Raw genomic sequence first — 21,845 nt, 5'->3', positions numbered from 1 at the left:
GGTTCGCCATGGCGTTGTAGACCGTGTTCCGTTTTTAAAATATATATATATATATATGCATATATTTATTTTACTTTCAAACAGTTCGTGTTTTTTTTAAAGAGAAGCCTGGAGTAGCTGGCCGGTTGCTGAGCGTTGCTATGCACGTTGGTTCCTTAGCAACGTAGCGGATAACGGCTCGGAAGGGAAGTGACTGCGCATGACTGGAAATGACTGCAGGTCAGTGGAGTACAAAATAAAACAATCGTAATTTAAATTACCGACCGCCGAATCGTCTAGAACAAGTAATCGGAGCCTCTCTGAAGACGTATTTTAAAGCTGATGACATTTTTAAATAACTTGTTTTAGCTTTTAGAATAACTAAATCTGGAGATACAGGTTCATCGCTGGACAGGAAACAGGAAGGACACATGTAGTGGTTTGAAAGCCTGCAGAATAGGTTGCACAACTTTACTATGTGTTTGTATTTAGTTAAATTTGTCAATATGGTTTACCCAGCCCAAGTAAGTTGATTTGACATTTATATTTCTGATGTGCTGTATAACTTATCCTTCCTCAGACAACGCTCTGCAATGTCCAGCTCAAACTTGTTGGCAAAATCATTGTTTGACAAGTAGTAAGAGAATAAACATTTTTTTCTTGCTGAGGAATCAATATCCAGACTTATTTGGGGCAAAACACCATCTTCTATAATGATGCTGAATTTCTCAACCATATATAAAGGGATAGAACATTCTGTAACCAATATTAAGTACTTATATACTATTAACATACCATTATTGGGAAACGAGCCAGAGACCTTAGTGCAGCTAAAAAGAATCACACAAGCAACAGCTGGAGTGTCAACAAAGAAAAAAGAAGCCTTTTCTTTATTAAATTACGCAATGTAACAACTACAGCGGAAATCCGAACAGACAGACTTTGACGGAGTCCTTTGATCCCTCAGTTAGAACGGGCTCACTGGACAGACTCAAATCGCTTTATCGGCAGTTGACCTGCAAGGAGAATAAAAAGATTTACTTTAGAAACAACGCAAATTCAAGGAGACCATGAACATCTCAGAGCAGTTGGAAATAAATTCATCCAGTTTGGGGCGGTCGAGTCTTACAATGTCGTCGATCTTGAGGATGCTGCGGACCGTCTCCGTGGACAGGGTCAGAGCGCTGATGGAAACCAGTAGAGGCTGCACCACCAGCTCCTCCAGGATGTTGGAGATTCCTCCCTGTCAGACACACAGTAGACCAGTCAGCCACATCGGTGTGGACTCGGCAAAGGGAAACGTTAAAATGCTGCAGAGTGTGTGAGGAGGAGTCTGCAGATACTGCAGCATCGCCACAAGTAAATTACCCCTGGAAAAGAATCTGTAGTACTGCTAGGTCATTATTTAAAGCTCAGTCTCTGATCCTCACTGCGTTGCTCCGTGAGCATCGACGTGTATCGCAAAGGGAGGAGGACGCACCTTGCGGACGTTGATGCCGGCCATTTTGTCTCCCTGAGCGTGTCTGTTGCGGAGCTCCGTCACCGTGGAGATGGGGTTCAGGCCGGCGTTCTCAGCCAGCGTGGAGGGGATCACCTCCAGGGCGTCGGCGTACGCACGCACGCAGTACGCCTCCATGCCCGCCAGGGTGCGCGAGTACTCTGCGAGACGCACGGCCAGCTCGATCTCCGGAGCGCCGCCGCCGGCTATCAGGGCCCTGAGGGGGGGGGCGGGGGGGCGAGGGTGAGGTTAATGAAGATAAAAATCAACAAGAACACAATATGGCACACTGGAAAGCTTAGACGGAGACATGGCTTGAGTCATGCAAGAAGTTGTTCTACAAACTGAGGTTGCAGGGTGCATGTGCTGCAGGGTGCATGTGCTGCAGGGTGCATGTGTTGCAGGGTGCATGTGCTGCAGGGTGCATGTGTGAATGCCCTCCGGCCAAGTTGCCAAGACAACCAGGAGCTATTTAAAGGGGAGCTTTTCACGTTACTGTTCCTCCGTTTCTTACGCTCCTGCAGGATGAATCAATGCAAGAGCGCCTTTGGAAGAGGGAATCTGTGCAATGCGTGGCTGTGAAATCAAACAGGCGCAGGAAGAAAAAAAAAAAAAAAAAAAAAATGTCCGACCTCTTCTTGACCAGGCAGCGGATGACGCAGAGCGCGTCGTGGATGGAGCGCTCCGCCTCCTCGATCACCAGCTTGTTGGAGCCCCGGACCACGATGCTCACCGTCTTCCCGGGGCTGGCGCAGCCTGTGATCTGCAAGGGAGCGACACCAAACAACGCTTACAGGAGGTCCTCCATCAGGGGGCCGGGGGCTCCGCAGAGACCGCCTACCTTCACCAGCTTGCCGGAGCCGTCCAGGTTGACCTCCTCGGCCAGCTCCGCCGTGCCGAGCATCTCCGGGGTGAAGTGGTCGATGTGGGCGATGGGCTTGGTGCCGAGAGTCTGGGGCGGGGGGGAGAAGTAGTCTTAGTCTTATATTTACTCAGTACAAATGTTAGAATGTCATTAAAGGGTTTTTAAATGAATCTGCAAGAAAGTAAGTACAATAATAAAAACCAGGATTACCCTTGGAGTTTTACTTTCACGATACAAAGCAGTTCACTCACCTTAAGAGCCAAACTGCCACAACAAAATGTTTACTCTTCCCACAGAAGAAGAGAAAAAGGGTCTTAAAGCTGACGCTCACCTTACAGATGAACTCGATGTCCTCCCTCTCGATCTCCTTCACCACCATGATCTTCATCTTGTTGAGGAAGTGCAGGGCGAGGTCGCTCAGCGCGTCTCTGTGAGCGGACAGCGGGCCGTTAGTACGACACAGGGTGACGGCGGGTCGGCACCGGCGCCTCGCGACAAGTACCTGAGGATGGACTTCTGGATGAGCAGCACGTTGCAGCCGGCCTTCTTCACCTGTTTCACCATGTTGAGGATGTAAGTGCGCTCCTCGCGCAGCACGCGGTCCATCTGCGCGTAGTCCGACACCACGATCTGGTTGTCCATCTGAGAGTAAACCGACCAGCAAGGAATGAAGCTTCCAACATGATATTTTGCGCTGGTTTTATTGGTGGGAACTGGGAACTACGAATTGTGTCGATAAATCCAGAACATCGAAGGGTGTCCTGTGAGACTCACGTCGGTTTTGGGAGGGGACAGGCAGAACTGGATGAGGCCGATCTTGGCTTTCTCCACGCGGGACACGCTGCTGTTGGCGACCCGCTGGGTCAGCACCAGGCCGTCCACCAACTCGCAGTCGTCAATGGTCCCTCTGAACACACAGAGACACATGGGGGGAGGGGGGGAACTCTGATCAACGCGCTACGTCTGAAATCCCTGTGGAAGGTCCACGACTTCAACACTAAAAACAGGATCACAATCTGAAAGCCACAAAAAAAATATACATTCTCTAAGCAAAGAGTACGGCTCGCTGGGACGTTGCACTCACCCGAGCTTCTTGATGATCTTGATGTCGTGCAGGTCGACGCCCGTGGCGGTGGCCGGGTCGATGACGCGCATGACGGCGTCCACGCTCATGGGCGCCAGCAGGCTGGAGTACTGCGACACCACCTTGGAGCACAGCGAGGTGGTGGCGCTGTTGAGCAGCGTCTCGCGGTCGCTCAGCTCCACCGGGCGGCTCATGCCGGTCAGCACCTCCACGCCCTTCTCCACCGCCTTCTGGAAGGACTCGGAGATGGTGGTGGGGTGGATGCCTGACCGACGGGACCGCGAGCAAACGTTAGTGATGACATCATGACCGAGAAAGATAAGTTTTACCAACGACAAAGGCATTACTTTGTTTTTTTTAAAGCATTGATGGAAACAAGCAAATTCTTCTTAGAGTCAGACTCATTTAACATCTGGTCTTAATAATGGAGACGAACTGCCGGTTAATTAGGAACTGAAAAGTGGCAACTGAACCTCACATCTCCAACCTTTCCATAGTAAACACCTCCAGCGTTTCCAGGTGCATAAAAATAGCCCCCCCCCAAAAAAATGAAAACCCAAACATTCATCATTCCTCCAACACACGATTGCTAACACGAGCACGTAGAATAACCAAGTGCTCGAGGACGGGATTCACCTCTCTGCAGCAGTTTGGAGCAGGCGTCCAGCAGCGCTCCAGCAATCACCACCACAGAGGTGGTGCCGTCCCCGGCCTCGATGTCCTGGGCTTTGGATAGTTCCACCAGCTGAAACCACGCAGACATCCATCCGGGTTTATAGCAGATCACGTCGGGGTACAGCTTAACGAACCTGATTTTAGAAGCAGCGTAACTCCGTACCATTTTGGCTGAAGGGTGGAGCACCTGCATCTGCTTCAGGATGGTGGCGCCATCGTTGGTGATGGTCACGTCGCCTTTCTCGTCCTGGATCTGAAACGAGCGGCGCCGGCCTTAGAATCACGGGAGCTACGTGAAGTTAGCACTGAGGCCGGATGGGATCACTCACCATCTTGTCCATGCCTTTGGGCCCCAGGCTTGTTCTGATGGCATCAGCAACAGCTGTCAAACAAAGCAAGAATCAATCAACCCAACTGCCATGCAAAGTGAGCAATGGGCATAATTCCCAAGTAGAGAAAATGTAAATAAATCAGACTTCTCATATTGACCACATGCAAATCGGGGGATAAGTTACCTCCCCATCATACACATCATAGTCGTTATTTAAACAGTTATAAAATACGTTTGATGCCATTCGACGTCTCTTTCGCAAAACGAAAGCATTTACCAACAATGGGTTTACTTTAATTAATAAAGAGAAAATGTTGTGTATTAATGTTGAGATTGTTACTCACTTTTTATTCTTAGTTCTTAGACTCATTGCAATTCGAATTATCTTCAGTTTTAACTGCGTATCCATTTCCTCTCTGCATCTGAATAGAACTATAGTTCTATAGTTCTAGTACAGCAGAGCAGAGATTGTGTCGAGTCATGAGCATCACCTCGCAGAGACGCACCGACCTCCCCAAACGCAGCGAAGCGCCTTCAGGTTAATGTCGCGTACGCCGAATAGGAAATGCGGTTCTTCCGGATAAATGAGTAACTTCGAGTTTTGGGTTTCGTTGTTTTTTGGGCATGCACTTCCACCGCGGACCGTTAAAGCGACCCTTTTCTGAGTGGGATGCCGTGCCTGGTAGCAGCTAACGGCTACGAATAACGGTGCGTAGCTGAGCCCACGGACGTGATCCCGGACCGAGGCTTTCGGTACCGATACCTGGCGGTTTAAATTGCCTGTGAATATTTCACCAACCTTTCGCAGCGGAGATGTTGCTGAACCGAATCTGGGCCGGCTTGTCGCGGTCCACATACGCCCCTCCTTTGTGTCTACCCATGTTAGATGCTCTCGGTGCCGCCATAAGTTCGGGCATCTTGACTCGAGAATCGATGGATATGGTTGAGGGAAGTCTTCAGAACAGGACGGGCGATGTCCCGGAGATGAAACACCGCGGTTCGGCTTCGGATGGACTCGGATGGAAGTATCTCCCACCGGTCCTAATCAGAAACTTCTAGAGGGGTCGGCTGCTGCGTAGAGAGGAAGGAACCGGCTGTCAAACGGCCGGACATGACGTATTTAGGCACCACGAATCGATTACCGACGTAACGGATTTGTTCATGCTAATTTAAGAGTTAAATAATTATATTTATTGTCCACATTATATATTTTATTCTAAATAATTAAGCATTGAGTGTTTGTTGCCTTTTTTCCTCCATGGAACCCTGAACGTCCTCGTTGAGTTGATAAAAGCTGCTCCGGGTTGATTAGTTTCGTCTGTTGCGTCTGAAATAGCAGGAAAGAAGCGTCCTAATAGACGCATGTTAACAACTAACTGAACGCTGCTTTGTTTTTGTTAACTTTACATCTTCACCAATTCACCGCCTCTCTGTCCGGTAGGTTTATTCGGACCATTTAACCGCTGCCCGCTGTGCCGTTTGCCTTCTCGTCCTCCCTCCGCATTGTTAGCCCAGTTAGCTTAGCATAGTCCGGATACATGCTTTAGCAGTGGGTTTATCCTTTAACACACTGGGATGGAGCAGAGCGCTGCTCTCTATGTCTGGAAGGTTGTAGAAAGTCTTTTTTTAAATGTATAATTCTGCAGCAGTGGTAGAAGAACACGAAATAAATCCACTTCATTTGAATCATTTCATATCTTAATGTCAGGATATAGATCTTAGTCTTTTGGTGACTTAATTAATAAATACTCTTTATTGTTGTACTCCTGTGTGAACTAAATACTTGATAAAAGCACTGGGTATTTAATAATAAATATTAGTGACAATGCGTTTGTATTTCCTATTTTTATTTTGATGTACCTTGTGTTTTGCGATGCTTGAATATATGATTTATTCTCAATGTAATTCCTGCATCGTCACTCAGTCCTTACTGAAGGGGGGGTGGGATGCATCATCTTCAGGGCCGGGTCTAGACAGGCATGTATGAGGGGGCAGCCACAAATCTTGAGGGGGCATTGTGCTCCAGCACCTAGTTTGAGGGGGCACAACATTTATTTGAGGGGGCCCCCTCTTGCCCCTGCCTAGACCTGGCCCTGATCATCTCCCAGAAAAGATTTAGGAAGGTTGATGTGTTTCTGTGACCCCCCCCCCCCCCCTGCAGCGTGCAGCCATGCTGCCTCTGAAGGACGGAGACAAAGCCATAGTCCACAAGCTGCTGTCCTCCGGCTGCTGCGCCCGCTGCGTCCTCCGGTTCTGCTGCGTGAGCGTCCAGGCCGCCTACAGGAAGCCCCCTCAGGTGAGACTCCCCCTGTCGCCTCGGCCATGAATGTTTTATACCCCCCCCCCCCCCCCCCCCCCTCAATGGACGGCCCAACCCCTCCCCCCCCTGTCATTTTGTTCCACCAGGAGACACTCGAGGAGCTCCGAGCGTTCATCAGCGACCCGGAGAACGGAAAGTCCCGGCAATCGGCGGCCGATCCGGCGGCAGGAAACGGCGAGTCCCATGATGCAGCGGGGTCGGACCCGCCGGGCGAGCCCCCGGTCAAACGGGTGAAGCTGGAGCCCGTCGAGCCGGGGGCCCCCGCCGGGGGGGACGTCTCCGCTGCGGTCAAAGTGGAGGAGGAGAAGGAGGAGGAGGCGGCGTCCGGTGTGTGTGTGGCGTGTTTGGGCATCCTCCAGGAACTCAGTGGCCCCGCTCAGGCTGTAAAGGTGCGTGTGTGTGTGTGTGTGTGTCTGTCAGGTGGTGTTGTGCTGCAGAGGAGCTGATGTTTTTCTGCTCTGTGTTCACAGATAGCAGAGAAAGTCAAGGAGGGGGAGTACGAGTTCGACACCCTGGTTCTGTCGGTGTCTCTGCCCGCTCAGCTGTGTGTGCGCGAGGTCAGTGTGTGTGTGTGTGTGTGTGTGTGTGCGTGCGTGTGTGTGATTCTAATTTAAAAGGCCTTTATCATGAGGCCTCATGGGAGGTCTATGGTTGAGAGGAGGAAGCGTCCGACTTTAATGCGCAGACAACACTTCAAAGTTCAGATTGAATAAGAAAGTTCATCTCACGGTCTCCATGGTTCCCCTCGAGTGTTTGATTGTTCATCTTTGGATCCCGCAGCACTCCTGTTGGCTCCACGTGAAGAAGGAATCGAGGTAAATCCCTTTCATGATCCTTTCTGCGTCTCACGGTCCGAGCGCAACTTGAGCCCCTCCCCCCCCCCCCCCCCCCCCCCCCTCGCCTCTCGCCCTTCTCGCTCAGAGAGAAGAGCGCGGCGCTCGGCAAGGACGACGTCATCCCGGTGAAGGAGGCCTTCAAGTGGATCATGCAGGGCCTGGTGGCCAAGGAGCTGGGGGGCGTCGCCGTGGTGATCAGGGTGGGCGAGAGAAAACACGCCGTGGTCGTAGAAAGCTTAAGAGAGTTTGTTCAAACGCGTCCCTCTTTGTTGTCTCAGAGTTTGTTCGAGGTCAGCGTGGAGTTCACCCACCCGGAGACGGAGGCCGACTGCCACTTCCTGTGAGTCCCCGAAACCCCACTTACCGAACCTGCAACGCTTCTGACTTCTGTCTGCACCCGAGAGGTCAAAGGTCAGAGCCTCAGTTCCTGTGTGATCGTTTTTTTTTTTTTCGTCCTTGTGTCAGAGCGACGACGTGCGCCGGCTGCTTCAAGCCCACCAAGAACAAACAGGTGAGGGAGGGGCTTCTGAAACCCCAGTGGACCCCCCCCGTCCTGCGGTGAGGGGGGGGGCTGATTCGCTCTGCACGTGTTTTTTTTTTTTTCTTCCTTCTGTCGGTGCAGTCGGTGTTCACCAGGATGGCCGTGGTCAAAGCCCTGGAGAAGATATCGGACGCCGTCTTCCTGAAGTGAGCCGCGCTTCGTCTTTCTGAGAGACACAAAAAAACAAAAACCGGCGAGGGGGGGAAGAAAAAAGGCGTTGTTTGGGACGATCACCGCTCGTCTTGTTTTTTTTAGACACTACACCTTTCCGCCGCCGCGGCCGAGCAGCTGCTGCGTCCCCCGGGACGTCCAGTGTCTCCACGCGTCCGTCTTCGTCGCAGGTACCGGGAGACGCACGCACGCACGCACGCACGCACACACACACACACACACACACACACAGTAGAGAGAGAAATGCGGCGTCCTGACGTGAGCCCTCGCCGCGCAGGCCGCTACAACAAGTTCTGCCGCAGCCTGCCTCAGACGCCGTGGGTGATCGACGGCGAGCGGAGGATGGAGTCGTCGGTGGAGGAGCTGATCGCCGCCCCCGTCCTCTCGTCCTTCAGAGCCGCCGGTGAGTTGGCGGCGTGATGTCGCCCCCCCCCAACGTCCCCGACGACGGTGATGTCACACCCCCGACGACGGTGATGTCACACCCCCGTCTTGTGTTGCAGGGTTCAACTTCTCGTCGTCGGGGCGCGAGGACGTGGACGTCCGGACGCTCGGGAACGGTGAGGAGCGCAGAAGGTTCCGGGTGTTTTTCCTCCCGTTGCTCCTGGCGGGGAGTGAAGCTTCTTCTTGCTTCTGTCAGGTCGTCCGTTCGCGATGGAGCTGCTGAATCCTCACCGATCCAAGCTGAGCAAGGAGGAGATGAAGCAGCTGCAGGAGGTCATCATCATCATCATCGTCATCATCGTCCGTCCCGAGCATCTCAACAGCTCCGGATGGAAGTTGTAAAAGTTGCTTTTACACAAATAAGTGAACTCATTTCCTTTTTTTAGACCATCAACAAGTCTTCAGATAAAATCCGGGTGAGAGACCTGCAGATCGTGTCCAGGTGAGGAAATGGTCAAACTGAGGTGACAGTGACGAGGGTGACGGGTCAGGGGGGTGATGGCTGGGCTGTGCCTGCAGGGAGGCCATGGGCCGCATGAAGGAGGGCGAGGAGGCCAAAACCAAGTCGTACACGGCGCTCGTCTGGACCCAGAAGGCCATCCAGAGCCAAGACATCGCCTTCATCGACGCCATCAAGGTGCTGCAGCCACCACCTGCATTTCAACCACTCAGAGGGACGATCAGCCTGCTAACGCCCCCCCCCCCCCCCCCCTTCTCCCCCCTCGCTCAACCAGGACCTGACTCTGGACCAGAAGACCCCCCTGAGGGTTCTGCACCGGCGGGCGCTGGCGGTCCGTCAGCGAGTCGTCCACCGCATGAACACACGCTACCTGGACCCCCACCACTTCCACCTGGAGCTGAAGACGCAGGCCGGGACGTATCCCCCCCCCCCCCCCCCTCAGGTTCATGTACTCTGAGGAGAGTACCTGAGTTGATGTACTTTGAGTATAGTACCTGAGTTGATGTACTTTGAGTATAGTACCTGAGTTGATGTACTTTGAGTATAGTACCTGAGTTGATGTACTTTGAGTATAGTACCTGAGTTGATGTACTTTGACTATAGTACCTGAGTTGATGTACTTTGACTATAGTACCTGAGTTGTAATGTGTGTACTTTATGTAACTGAGTACTTGTTGTGATGAACCTGAACCGACCTTCAGCTACATCAAGGAGTTTGTCCACGGAGACTTCGGCCGCACCAAACCCAACATGAGCGAGCTGCTGAAGATGGACACGGACATCCTGGAGCTCGACGTGGAGGTGAGAACATCCCCCCCCCCCCCCCCCCCTCAAACCCCACGACCCCCCCCTCACCCTCAATATGTGAGAACTGTGTGTTTCCTCCCTCAGTCCGTGGATGTCGACTGGCCTCCATCGATTCCGGAGTGAGCTCCTCTGTCCCCTCACAGGGGGGGGGGGGGGGGGTCTTTGAAGACGCCCCGCTGGAAGCTTCATGATCAAAACTTGCCGACTTCCTCTTGGTTGTGTGACGGAGACGAATGCGCCTCTCTCTGAGGGGGGGGGGGGGGGGGTTTATGTTGCTATCGGTTACGGGGAGGAGTTATTTCTGTTGAAAGGTCATGATCTCTGTACGGTGGCCTTATTGGGACGTCTCAGATGGACTTCTATCAGCACCAAAGTCCATGTATCTGTAAACGATATTTAGTTATTTGAGGTTCTGTCATTAAAGGGAACTTGAGTTTATTCTCTGTATAAAAGTGTCTTCTCCGATATGGTGAGATATCTGCTTTAATTAATATTTTTACAATTGACCTCATGAATGGCGTTTTATCAGATTGAATCCGCCTCCCCCCCCCTGGCGGCGTGCTGAGTCACACGTGGACGGCGTGGTCAGCTGACCGAGGAGTCTCCGTCATACGGCCCGATGTCTGTGGCACCGGATACAAAACATCGATGTCCTGATTTAAACAGAAATGAAACCATTTCCCTGCAGTGGATCGTAAACCCGATCCAAGTCGAGGCCTCGCGTTGCCGCTGAGTGGAAAATACTGAGACCTGTTTAAGGTTGTCTGTTCGTAGCTTGAACCCGTTTGTCCCAATAAACAAACCAGCAGGTTGATTTCATTTCTTAAATAAAATGAAAGAGTCGACAGCAGAAACCCTGAAATGTATTTCTTTTAATTTAATTCAAAATAAATACTACCACAGCAACGCAAGTCCACTACTGAGTTCTTGCCCTAATGTTTTGGTAAGAAAACAAACAAGCAAACGATCAAAAAAAAAAGAAAAGACTTCAGTTAATGCATCCATCATCATCATCATCATCATCAGCGACTCAACAGGTGCCTTTTTATCGACATACAAGGAAACACTGCCTAGATAACCAACATAAATAAAACATACTATGGTACAAAAAGGGGGGGCAAAGGATGATCTGAACAACCTGATGAAACCAGCACTGCAAAAAAATAAAAAGGTCCTCTGTGGTCCCGCTTTGTCGGAGGGGGGGGGGGCAGAAGTGACAGTGCACCAAGTCGGGAGTCGATCATATCCGGGGACCATGGCAACCGAACGAAGGCGAGCCGTCTCCATGGAAACATCCTCCGTTGACGAGAACTTGAGTCGGTGCAACAATAAAAAGGGGGGGGGGGTCTTTCCCTTTATTTTTTCATTTTTTTACTTGGAGTTTAGAGTCGTTGGTTGTATTTTTTCAGTCACTACTCTCATCAAGCTGGAAGTACAGTCACACGTAAAGTCAAATAAAACATGTTTGTGTCTCGTCCACAAAACGACCCCCAAAAAAAAAGAAAAGAAAGAAAAAAGGCATTGCATATTTACATGAAGAAGTTTGGGGCGACTGGACTTCTCCTCTGGCAGTCCTCACAGTCTCCAACAGGAGTGTCTCACGGCTCAGTTTTCTCGGGATCGTTGACATGATTGGTGATTTATTGAGACGTCTTAATACTGACAGGAGCCCTGCATCCGGAGCTGGAAGCTTTCGTTTCTGTTAGTGTGATGAGTGGAATTATCTCTGCTCTGGTCCATTGTGTACAAACAGTCTTTGTGTAGCTGTGTGTGTGTGTGTGTGTGTGTGTGTGTGTGTGTGTGTGTCAGGGTTCCTGCACAGACTTCCATACGTTTCTCATTTCCCCCCAAAAATAAACCTTTGCTTTCCTCTGAAGCTTTCAGGTGTGCAGGAACCCTGAAGAGCATCACCGGAGAAACAGCAGGTCAGATTAAAGTCGGCCGTTTTGTTCAAACAAGTGAAAAAATAAAGTCACATTTATCAAATGAATTGTTAAAAGAGAGCAAATAGGTTACAGTGGTACTGACAAAGTGTTTGGAGACACTCAGCTTTATCTCAGGCCTCTATTGTTTCAATAACCCCACCTTCTCCACGGTTAAGCTAAGCTAGGCTAGGCTAGGCTAAGCTAACCCCCTCCAGGCTGACGCTCGAAGGAAGCGTATGAGCAATCCCTGTGACACGTTCTCCGGTCAGCCTCGTTCCCCCTGGACAACAAGTCCCTCAAGTGTCCCCGACATGTCGTCGTCCCCCCCCTCAGGTCTGCAGCGGGAGGGACGGATATGAATTAGATTTAGTCTGAGCCAACGGTCGACTTCAGTCTGATCAGTGTCATCGTGTGTGTGTGCGCGTGTGTGCGCGCTATGACAGCATAAACTTAACCTTTGACCCCCCCTGTATCGCACATACTTTAAGTCACATGTCCCTGTGTAAACCACTAGTCGTACAGATACCACGAGGACACAGAGCGGGGCGACGAAGAGGAGGAGAAGCCGTGATGAGGAAGCAGCCGGTGAGCTGAGTTTGAACGCGGTTGTGCTCTGTGGCGCCTGAGTGAACTGTGCAGTTTCTGGCAGTTTAGTGTTTTCCTGTTTGAACAAAAAGAAAAAAAGAAAAAACTATAGAAAATATAAAACAGCAAAATTTTGAGGTGAAGAGCGAGAGAGAAAAAAAAAAAGACAGACGAGAGCGAAGACGCTGAGGGCCGTTACAGACCCGTCCGTCGCCACCCTCCTCTTAGTAGGCGGGACCTCGTTGCCATGGGAATGGGGGAATGTGCGCCGCCATGGCAAATGACAACGAAAAACGTTTTTTTTTTTTGTCGTTTTCTCTCTTTTTTTTCGAGCACTTATTCTCCACTAAGAATGACTCACAACCCCCCCCCCCCCCACACACAAAAAGAATGAACCAAAACACCCTGTCGGTATGATACGAAACATCTGCACACGTAAGGCAACATTTTTGGTTTTTGTTCCCTAAAACGGCTCTTCCAAACCAAGTGCAAAAAAGTCAAAAGAAAAGAAAAAGGGCAGAAACGACAAATAAAAACTAAAAAAAAAAAACGAAATAACGCAACCGGGTCGACAACTTAATACTGACGGAAAAAAGAAATAACAAAAACATTGCCTTCTGCAGTAAATAGCGCTGAAAATGTAGGAGACTTATTTTTTTGTGTGGGGAGACCGGCTGGAGTCTTCCCCACTGTGCAAAATCCTCTTTAAAGTCCCTAAAAAGACTCCCCCGTCTGTGAGGAGGCACAAGGAGAAAAAGAGGGGAGACTGGATTTTTTTTCTTTTTGTCTTTTTTTTCCTAAAATGGCTACGTGTTTTCCTCAGAATGGCCACGAAGGGGGACCACGGCGCCCGCTCACTCCCGCCCGCTGGCCGAGTACGAGAACTGTGGGAAATGAGGCCTTCGCTCGTTGTCCGCCGCGTCCATCCCGTCCTCGTCGTCTGCAGAGGGAGAGACGGGTCAACGGGTGAGAGAGAGAGACGGGTCACAGGGCGAGAGAGAGAGAGACGGGTCACAGGGTGAGAGGGAGAGAGACGGGTCACAGGGTGAGAGGGAGAGAGACGGGTCACAGGGTGAGAGGGAGAGAGACTGGTCACAGGGTGAGAGGGAGAGAGACTGGTCACAGGGTGAGAGGGAGAGAGACGGGTCACAGGGTGAGAGGGAGAGAGACTGGTCACAGGGTGAGAGGGAGAGAGACGGGTCACAGGGTGAGAGAGAGACGGGTCACAGGGTGAGAGGGAGAGAGACGGGTCACAGGGCGAGAGGGAGAGAGACGGGTCACAGGGTGAGAGAGAGACGGACGGGTCACAGGGTGAGAGAGAGACGGGTCACAGGGTGAGAGGGAGAGAGACGGGTCACAGGGTGAGAGAGAGACGGGTCACAGGGTGAGAGAGAGACGGGTCACAGGGTGAGAGGGAGAGAGACGGGTCACAGGGTGAGAGAGAGACGGGTCACAGGGTGAGAGAGACGGGTCACAGGGCGAGAGGGAGAGAGACGGGTCACAGGGCGAGAGGGAGACGGGTCACAGGGCGAGAGGGAGACGGGTCACAGGGTAAGAGGGTAAGAGGGAGAGAGACGGGTCACAGGGTGAGAGGGAGAGAGACGGGTCACAGGGCGAGAGGGAGACGGGTCACAGGGTGAGAGGGAGAGAGACGGGTCACAGGGTGAGAGAGAGACGGGTCACAGGGTGAGAGAGAGACGGGTCACAAGGCGAGGGAGACGGGTGAAGGCTCACATTTCTCTGGAGGAGTGATGGTGATGGTCTGTGCTGTGAACTCCTCGTCGAAGTAGCGCGTGTCCGTCTCTGAGCTGACTTGCGGCTGGAAGGGCGGGACCAGCTGGGACGAGACAGGAAGCACAACGGGACGACTCAAAAGTCACTAAAAACAGACTCAAAAGAGGAGCGTGTGTTTGTTTGTTGTTGAGATGAGACCACGATGAGGTAATCGTCTCCTCCTCTGTGGTCTATTTTGGCTCCTTTGGTTAACAGATAAAGGAGGTGCCCTGATCCCAGAATATCTCACCTTCTTGTCGTAGACGTCCTGCCAGTCGACGGCGTTGAAGAAACTGTGTCTCATGATCTCCTTGGCGTCGTCCGGTCCTCCGCCGAGCCTGTCAGAGAGGAGGCGAGGAGTCAGAGAGGAGCCCAGGAGGACCTCTGGGGGGGTGAACGAGTTCGCTGCAGTGGCCTCTTTTCACTCTAGACAGAAAAACGCCTCGGGGACGATCACGAGGGGGGGGGCTGGCAATGGAGGTTCAAATGGTGAAATCTAGTGAAGTGTGAAGGGGGGGGGGGTTCCTCCACTCGTATTCATGTTTGATTAGAAGGACGCGTGTGGAGACTCAGGAAGCGTCTTGTTTTGATCTCACCTTTACACTTTGGTCTTGTGACACATTGATTCCGTATCAGATGTGATCTTTTTTTAATTAATGCTCCATCATGAAAATGATCTCCCTCACAGAACGGAGACACAAATAGCTTCTCACAGAGAACGGAGCAGCACGATGCACACGGGCCTCAAGGCTGAGGAGCTCTTTGTGTTATTTTGGGCCTTTTCCTTCTTTGATGGGTCTTAACAACATCTGTGTTGGTTGTGTGTGTGTGTGTGTGTGTGTGTGTGTGTGTGTGTGTGTGTGTGTGCGTGCGTACCGCTTGTTGGGGTCCTTGATGAGCAGCCCCGACAGCAACGACTTGGCGTCGGCCGACAGCGTCCGGGGGAACTTGATCTCCTCCATGAGGATGAGCTCGAACAGCTTCTCGTGGTCCTGGTTGTAGAACGGCAGGCGGCCGCACATCATCTCGTACGTCACCACGCCCAAACCCCACCAGTCCACCGCCCGGCCGTAGTCGTTGTCCTCCAGCACCTGATGATGAAGCAATAGCAACTATTCTATGACAGTGGAACAGTGCTTTGTCTCTGCTGACCACCAGGGGGCGACTGATTTGACATCATCACTAATTCCTGCCCTCCACATATCGCACATCTGCTTCAGCCTCCTCTCAAAGAGCCGCGCTAGAAGAGGGGTCTGACCTCTGGAGCCAGGTACTCCGGGGTTCCACAGAAGGTCTTCATGGTGGCAGTGTCGGTGATGCCTTCTTTGCAGAGGCCGAAGTCCGTGATCTTGATGTGGCCGTCTTTGTCCAACATGAGGTTCTCCAGCTGGGGAGGAGGACGAGAGGAATTCATCAAATACAAACCACGTGGTCTGTATGTGCGCTCGTGTGCCGCGACGCGTTCCTGCAGCGTGCCTTCAGGTCCCGGTACACGATCTTGGCAGAGTGGAGGTAGTCCAGAGCCGAGACGATCTCGGCGCCGTAGAAGCGAGTGCGGTCCTCCGAGAAGACCCTCTCTCTCGACAAGTGAAAAAACAGCTGCAGGGGAAAAGCAAAACGACATCATTTATATTATACAATAATATATATATTAATATTCTGGAGGTCTACAGCTCAGACTTTGAATCCAAAACGTCAGCGTTCTTCAAGAACTCAAAGCGGGTTCCTGGAGGTCTCACCTCTCCTCCATTGACGTACTCCATCACGAAGCACAGCCGGTCCTTGGTCTGGAACGAGTACTTCAGGGACTGAGACACAAAATATTCCCGTTACTTAGACACGTTTAGGGACAGACGCCTGGTGCACGCGTCGTTCCTTCTCGAATCAACATCAGAAGAGTCTTTGGCTCCTGGTGTTCATTCAGTCCACGAGCGGGTACTCACCGTGAGGAACGGATGCCGAGTGTTTTTTAATACCCTACTTTCTGTGAGCGTGTGAGCGACTTCATCCTGTGAGGACAAAGGGACAGAGGGGACACCGATTAGTGAGGAGCTCCTTTCTGGTTATGTTCAAAAGGTTTGGAAATGGGTGGGAGGCGTGAGAACATCACGCTAATGCCAGCGCTAACCCCCCCCCCGCAGCGGATTTTACACCCCAAATATTATGATTCCCACAGCCACGGTGCGTCTTGCTTTGAACAAGAGACGGAAGGACAAAGGGACCTTGGCTATGATGACTTCCTTCTTGAGGATCTTCATGGCGTAGTAGGTGCCACTGGCCTTCTCCCTCACGAGAATGACTTTCCCAAAGGTGCCTTTGCCCAGAAGCTTCAGATAGTCAAAGTCAGTCATTGTCTGCACAGAAGGAAACAAGAGGGGGGACGGGGGACGGGGGACGGGGGGTGGGGGTACGTGAGGACACGTGGTCTCTTCGGGCATCGGCTCCACCGGCAGGAGCCTCTCCGCCCTCACCTTTCGTTTGTAGTGGCCGATGGAGGTGTCCATCTCCTCCTCGTTGACGTTCTCGATCTGCGAGGTGGGGCTGCTGAGGATGCCCTCCTCCTCCTGCTTGGCCAGAGACTCGGCCACCATCTGGATGGCCTCGGCCCACTCGTCCCTGCGGGGGGGGGGGGGGGCAGGAAGAGGTCAAAAACCCCTGCAGGCGGCGCTCCGGGTTCCTACGGGGCTCACGTGGACAGACTTCTGCCTTCGTCATTATAGAATAACAACTTTACGCAGACTTCAAGACGCATTTCTCATTAGCGTCTTCCTTCGTTTGGTAAAGCCTGATCTCAAGAAGAAGAAGAAGAAGAAGAGGAAGAAGAAGAGGAGGAGGACCACTGGCTCACCGCTCATCCGGAGTGTCCACGTGGAAAGTCCTCTCGATGACTGTGGTCCACTGCAGGCAGCGGATGATGAAGGTGTTGGGCTTGGGCCGCTCCGTCTTCATCAGCTGACATTCTGGAAGACGAAGACACACACACACACAGAGGTTGATGTAGCGCGCTGCGTAGCTGCCCCTGCACCCCACCCCCCCCGCTGCGTGCGTCTTACTGGCGACGGAGAAGTTGTTGAGCGGGGTAGGCCAGGTCGGAGTCTGCGGTTTGTCCTTGTAGCCGATGAACGAGCCGTCCCGTCTTCAGCAGGAAGTAGCGCGGCCGCCAGTTCTTGATGTACTCGCCTATTTAAAAACATATATTCATACACCAACGCAGCAACAGGCGGTTTTATGTCCGACACAAAATGTCCGTCTTTCGACACCGTCAGCAAAGCTCCCAGCGCCTGGTGGAGCCTTCAGGTACAACCGGCGACTCCGGATCGGCCGATACTTAAAGCCCAGGTATCGGTGTCAGGACGGAAAAGAGTCAGATCATGTGTCCCGTTGTCCTTGAATAAGATTCCACCTAATGCGTGTGTGTGCGTGTGTGTGTGTGTGAGGGGGGGGGGGGGGGGGGGGGCTCGACAATAATAAATATCCTCCCCATGTGGAATCTGGGCGCCGCTGCTGAGCAGAGCAAAGAATAAACGGCCTCTTTCTCATTGGTTTACAGTTCAAATTGATTCCCGCCCAACATCCTGTTGAACAGGAAGCATCACAGAGACCATGTGATCGGCTTCTGAGGCTAATTGTTAAAAACAGACCCATCGGTGTATTGAAAGGATCGGACACACACACACACACACCACACACACACACACTCTCTCTAAATCACTGTGGGAAAAAACACACAAGACAAGTCCCGGGAAGCCTTGGGATGGGGGGGGGGGGGGGGGCAGGTGGGGGGGGGGGCTCTCAATCAAGTCTCTGACCGATCACTTTCAGGCGGCTTCTTAACGAGGTAAACAGCGGCTCGGCGTAACGACGCTTCGATTAAGGGGCGGGATCTGAGTGGGTAAGAACTGCATTGTGGGAAAGGGCGGGGCTGGTAATCGCCGCCTCGTTTCATTGTTTCGCGCAAACAAAATGAATAAAGAGTGTCTCTGAAAACATTAGTTTGGGGAATGCAAAGTCGACTCTGGTGGTTCAGGTTTTAATTCTTAGCGCCGCCTCGGGTTCCTTGAAAAAGGTCAAAAAGAACACGACGCAGAAATGAAATGAGGAGTTTGGGACCCGTCTACAATCATCAGAGGTTTTTTTTCCTGTGGGGGTTTGATTCCCTCCTCAGCGGTTGTGCGGACGCGACAGGTCCTGAAGACTCTCATCCTCCCCCCCCCCCCACAGAGGGAAGCAGGAGGAGGAAGGAGAACAGCGGCCGTCTGCGGTTGGACCGACACGGCGCCGCGTGACGATCCAACCGCCAGGGCGGCAACGGGTCCACTTCCTGTGTGTGAGGGGAAGTGACTCGGCTCCAACCTCAGAACACGGAGGCCGTTAATCAGAACAGGAGCTCCGCTGTGCACGAGGGGCCACGTGCACACACACACACACACGCACACACACACACGCACACGCATCATGATTCTGGCATCGGGACCAAGTGACACCGGTAAGCAGCTAGTTGTCACCGCCTGCTTAAGAGGACGTTCTGCTGTCAGCCATTGGTCGATATGGCGTTGTGACCCGTTCTGATTGATGAATGGGCGACGGGCCGATTTCAGACGGAAGGTTTTGTTTTCTAATATTACTCAACTTCCTTAAAGCGAGTTTTACAACTGCTGACTTTCACTATTAACAGCTCTTGTTTGTTTTTTTAACTTAAATTAAGTCTTGACAACGAAGAGCTTAAATCAGACTTTGTACAACTTTATGGAGCTAAAGTTATGTCCTCGGAGCTCTTCCAGCATACGATGTGAGCGAGTGGCTCTCCGTGGACGGGCCTCACCTCTCTTCTGGACCCAGCCCTCCTTGATGACGTTCTGGTCGCTCATGGTGGCTCCTCCTCGGCACCAGTTGTCCCACAGTGGTGGCGGTGGAGGTGACGGTTGTTGGGGGGGGGGGGGGGGGGGAGGACTTGGCGGGGCAGCTTGTTTGGGCCAAAGCTCAGTCAGCCTTCCGCCTGACCGCCGCCTGACCTCCGACTGACCTCCGAGCTACCAGCTTGCTCCTGACCTCAGATCAGCTATGTTCTCTCCCCCACTGTGACTTTCTCTTCCCTCCTCACGCCCCACCGACCCCACCTGGCTTTCTCCTCACCTCTATTCTCTTTGGCTTAGTTCTCCCGTCTTTTTATCCTTCCCTCCCTCTCTGTCTGTCCTCAATCCCTCTCCCTCTCAAACGTCTTCTTCTTCTTCTTCTTCTTGTGTGGCGAGGCGCTGCAGCGGTGAGTCAGCCTGGAAGGAAAGAGGGCAGAAAACACAACAACACACAGAGCGGGTCAGTGGATGGTTTCCTTCACACGGCGGGCCGCCACTTATTGTTCACAACCTCAGACACACTTCCTGTCTCCTTGCGTCCTTGCCTCCTCACTCCTCTGCTTTTCTTTCCTTCCTCTTTTTGACCAGTTTTGCTCTAGTTGTTTCTTTTCTCAAAACCCATCTTTTCCCTCCTTCCCTTCTGTCCTTACTGCTTCTGCCCTTCCTTGCCCACTTGCATGGTCTCCTCCTCTTCTCCTTCCTTCCAGAGGTCCTTTATCCCATTCTCAGACTTTTTAACCTCTTCTCCATCCTGGACGATTTGGTTTCCTTCAATCCTCAGTAACTTCACTCTCGTCTCCTTCATATACCTCTTACTTCCTCCTCCCTCTTTCACTCTTTCCTCAATCTCCCTTCTTCACACACGCCTTCATTATTTTTCTTGTATCATTTGTCCCTCACACCCCCCCCCCCCCTGTTTCTTCTCTCCCTCCTTCCGGTCCTAACTGCTTCTCCTTCCTCCCTTCCTTCACTGGGCTTCACTTTCCTTCCTCCAGCTCTACCTCCTTGCATCCTCACTCACTCTTTTCTTCCTTACCTCACTCCCTTCATCTCTCCTTCCCCATTTCCTTGCCTCCTCACATCACTGTCATCCTGTTCCCTTGTTTCTCCTCCTCTACATTATTCCTCCCCTGACTGCTCCCTTTTCACCTCCTCTTCTCTGTCCATCCACACTAACTCCTTAATCCCCATTTCCTTCCTTCTGTCATCAGTCCTTTACCAGCTACTCCTTTAAAGAGACAGTTTCTTCATTTAAAATTAAATATTTTGGTCAAACAAATCAAACTATTTGAAAGCATTACAAGTTGGGCTTCATGTGTCTCACTGCTTGTTGGCTCTTCACTTCCTCTTTGAGCGGGTTACCCAAGCACACCACACCGCAGCGGTTAAATGGACAAATGGAGGATTTGCAACATGAGATGGTTTCCTCCAACAGTACGTTCGATTTCACATGCACTTGCGTGAGCATCCACCCGCCCGTAAGTGTGCACGTGAGCAATGCTCACGCTCTGGTGAAACCGCTCCGTGACCAGCGGTGGAAAAGGTACAGATGAAGACAATTAAAACGAAAGCTCAGGATTGCGGTCACCTGACGTCCTTTAGCACCCGAAGGGTCTGTAGCGGAGACGGGACAGTGCAGCAAAGCGCCAGCAGGATCACGTGCGACTTACATTGCATTTCTACCGCTGGTTTATTTTTTGCCTGGGGGGCAATTAGGGGTCAGGTGTCTTGACACTTGACACAACATGGCACACGGAGCAGCCGGGATTCAAACCGCCAACGTTTGCACCACCGTCGCCCCCAGTCCCTTTTACATGGATTAATTGATATTCCTTCTTTCATTATTGCTTTGTTCCAGCTGTCAAACCAACATTTTCAACACACTCAATATTATTGAAAGTTAATTTAGGGCGGTGCGGTGTGACAATGAATATTCACATTTATTCATGAGATGAACAAAGTGTGTATTTATGTTACTTGAGACATCGGAAATGACATTTTCCCCAATTTATTCCCCAAAAAGTATGTATTAATAGATCTCAGCTGTCATTAAAACTGCATGATCTGTCACTGATGTGATGTTGAGACTCTGTACAGTTCATCTCCAGGAACCTTCCCAGGACCTTTGAATACATTTGGGCCAATAATCACATATCCAATAGTGACTTAATTAATCATGATTTGACATTTCGACCACAGGCTACAGAGAGGCAGCAGCCGTTGGGGGGGGGGGCAGACGGGGCTTCACCGTCAGTGGAAAGATCCGCGGGCTGGGAAACAAACGCGAGCCCCCCGATGACAACAAAAACAATGGCCGACAGCAGCAGCCGTTGATGATTTCAGAAGCCGGTTCAGGGGCTGCGGCCCTTCGGTACCACCAACACCCCCCCCGCCCCGCCCCTCCCCACCACCACCACCAGCCCACTCCTCACCCCCCGTGTCTGGTTCATGTGGACGGCCTCGGGTACTCCACCCGTAAACAAAAACAAAAAACGAAACAACAGCTTTTGTTTCAAGGGCGTGTGGTGTCATTATCGGGTTACATAACAACATCCGCTCGGCGGGCTCCGGTACATTTTAAACGCGCGAGAGGGCGAACAAACGACGGGGAGGGGCTCGCGCGCCGACCGGTCGCCGTTAGCCGGAGGTTCAAATAAATCCAGAAAAGGGGAGGGTTCGCGAGGCGGTGGAATAAGGC

At 51.8% G+C, this 21,845-nt stretch overlaps 3 protein-coding genes across 5 annotated transcripts in view; 1 reads left to right on the top strand and 2 right to left on the bottom strand.

Moving 5' to 3' along the window:
* Positions 1-835: 835 nt before the first annotated feature.
* cct4 (chaperonin containing TCP1, subunit 4 (delta)) lies at positions 836-5,508 on the bottom strand. The gene is made up of 13 exons (XM_037472031.2): positions 5,232-5,508; positions 4,431-4,483; positions 4,265-4,354; positions 4,063-4,171; positions 3,427-3,691; positions 3,117-3,249; positions 2,845-2,984; positions 2,674-2,770; positions 2,319-2,429; positions 2,110-2,240; positions 1,460-1,694; positions 1,109-1,222; positions 836-995 (listed from the first exon to the last, which is right to left on the bottom strand). Exons 1-13 carry the CDS (start codon positions 5,347-5,349, stop codon positions 981-983), a joined length of 1,611 nt encoding a protein of 536 aa, XP_037327928.1. The 5' UTR covers positions 5,350-5,508; the 3' UTR covers positions 836-980.
* On the top strand, positions 4,887-10,995 carry pus10 (pseudouridine synthase 10). Of its 3 annotated transcripts, none has more exons than XM_062564623.1 (18): positions 4,887-4,970; positions 6,594-6,728; positions 6,839-7,141; positions 7,223-7,309; positions 7,533-7,567; positions 7,674-7,788; positions 7,867-7,928; positions 8,054-8,099; positions 8,211-8,275; positions 8,385-8,470; positions 8,578-8,703; positions 8,804-8,860; positions 8,941-9,017; positions 9,131-9,186; positions 9,264-9,381; positions 9,479-9,621; positions 9,906-10,005; positions 10,096-10,995. In XM_062564623.1, the coding sequence occupies exons 2-18, from the start codon at positions 6,603-6,605 to the stop codon at positions 10,132-10,134; spliced, it is 1,641 nt and encodes a 546-aa protein (XP_062420607.1). In that variant the 5' UTR covers positions 4,887-4,970; positions 6,594-6,602; the 3' UTR covers positions 10,135-10,995. The 3 variants fall into 3 exon arrangements, with proteins under 3 accessions (XP_062420607.1, XP_062420606.1, XP_037327902.2); XM_062564622.1 differs by lacking the exon at positions 4,887-4,970 and adding an exon at positions 4,981-5,140; XM_037472005.2 differs by lacking the exon at positions 4,887-4,970 and adding an exon at positions 5,534-5,869.
* The window catches only part of akt3b (v-akt murine thymoma viral oncogene homolog 3b), a 12,076-nt gene continuing 1,094 nt past the window's right edge, over positions 10,864-21,845 (bottom strand). Inside the window, 14 exon segments of the mRNA XM_062564626.1 lie at positions 10,864-13,461; positions 14,256-14,358; positions 14,545-14,632; positions 15,171-15,385; positions 15,553-15,681; positions 15,771-15,893; positions 16,034-16,102; positions 16,238-16,303; positions 16,517-16,648; positions 16,766-16,910; positions 17,143-17,254; positions 17,348-17,426; positions 17,428-17,474; positions 19,117-19,564. Coding sequence (XP_062420610.1) covers positions 13,376-13,461; positions 14,256-14,358; positions 14,545-14,632; positions 15,171-15,385; positions 15,553-15,681; positions 15,771-15,893; positions 16,034-16,102; positions 16,238-16,303; positions 16,517-16,648; positions 16,766-16,910; positions 17,143-17,254; positions 17,348-17,426; positions 17,428-17,474; positions 19,117-19,162 — 1,440 coding nt within the window. The 5' untranslated portion in view covers positions 19,163-19,564 and the 3' untranslated portion in view covers positions 10,864-13,375.

Source organism: Pungitius pungitius, chromosome 9 (assembly GCF_949316345.1).
Source record: "Pungitius pungitius chromosome 9, fPunPun2.1, whole genome shotgun sequence".
Taxonomy (NCBI): Eukaryota; Metazoa; Chordata; class Actinopteri; order Perciformes; family Gasterosteidae; genus Pungitius; species Pungitius pungitius.
Note: the sequence above shows the minus strand (reverse complement) of the source record. Positions and strands in the feature narration are given on the sequence as shown.

What these genes read in the sequence shown, in the direction of transcription:
- cct4 (XM_037472031.2), bottom strand. Translation starts at nt 5,349, where the DNA reads ATGCCCGAACTTATGGCGGCACCGAGAGCATCTAACATGGGTAGACAC. An exon ending in CTCCAAACTGCTGCAGAGAG is followed by an intron (nt 3,692 to 4,062) that starts GTGAATCCCGTC and finishes CCCGTCGGTCAG; the next exon opens with GCATCCACCCCACCACCATC. An exon ending in ATCCAGAAGTCCATCCTCAG is followed by an intron (nt 2,771 to 2,844) that starts GTACTTGTCGCG and finishes GTCCGCTCACAG; the next exon opens with AGACGCGCTGAGCGACCTCG.
- pus10 (XM_062564623.1), top strand. Translation starts at nt 6,603, where the DNA reads ATGCTGCCTCTGAAGGACGGAGACAAAGCCATAGTCCACAAGCTGCTG. An exon ending in CTCAGCTGTGTGTGCGCGAG is followed by an intron (nt 7,310 to 7,532) that starts GTCAGTGTGTGT and finishes TGGATCCCGCAG; the next exon opens with CACTCCTGTTGGCTCCACGT. An exon ending in AGATGAAGCAGCTGCAGGAG is followed by an intron (nt 9,018 to 9,130) that starts GTCATCATCATC and finishes TCCTTTTTTTAG; the next exon opens with ACCATCAACAAGTCTTCAGA.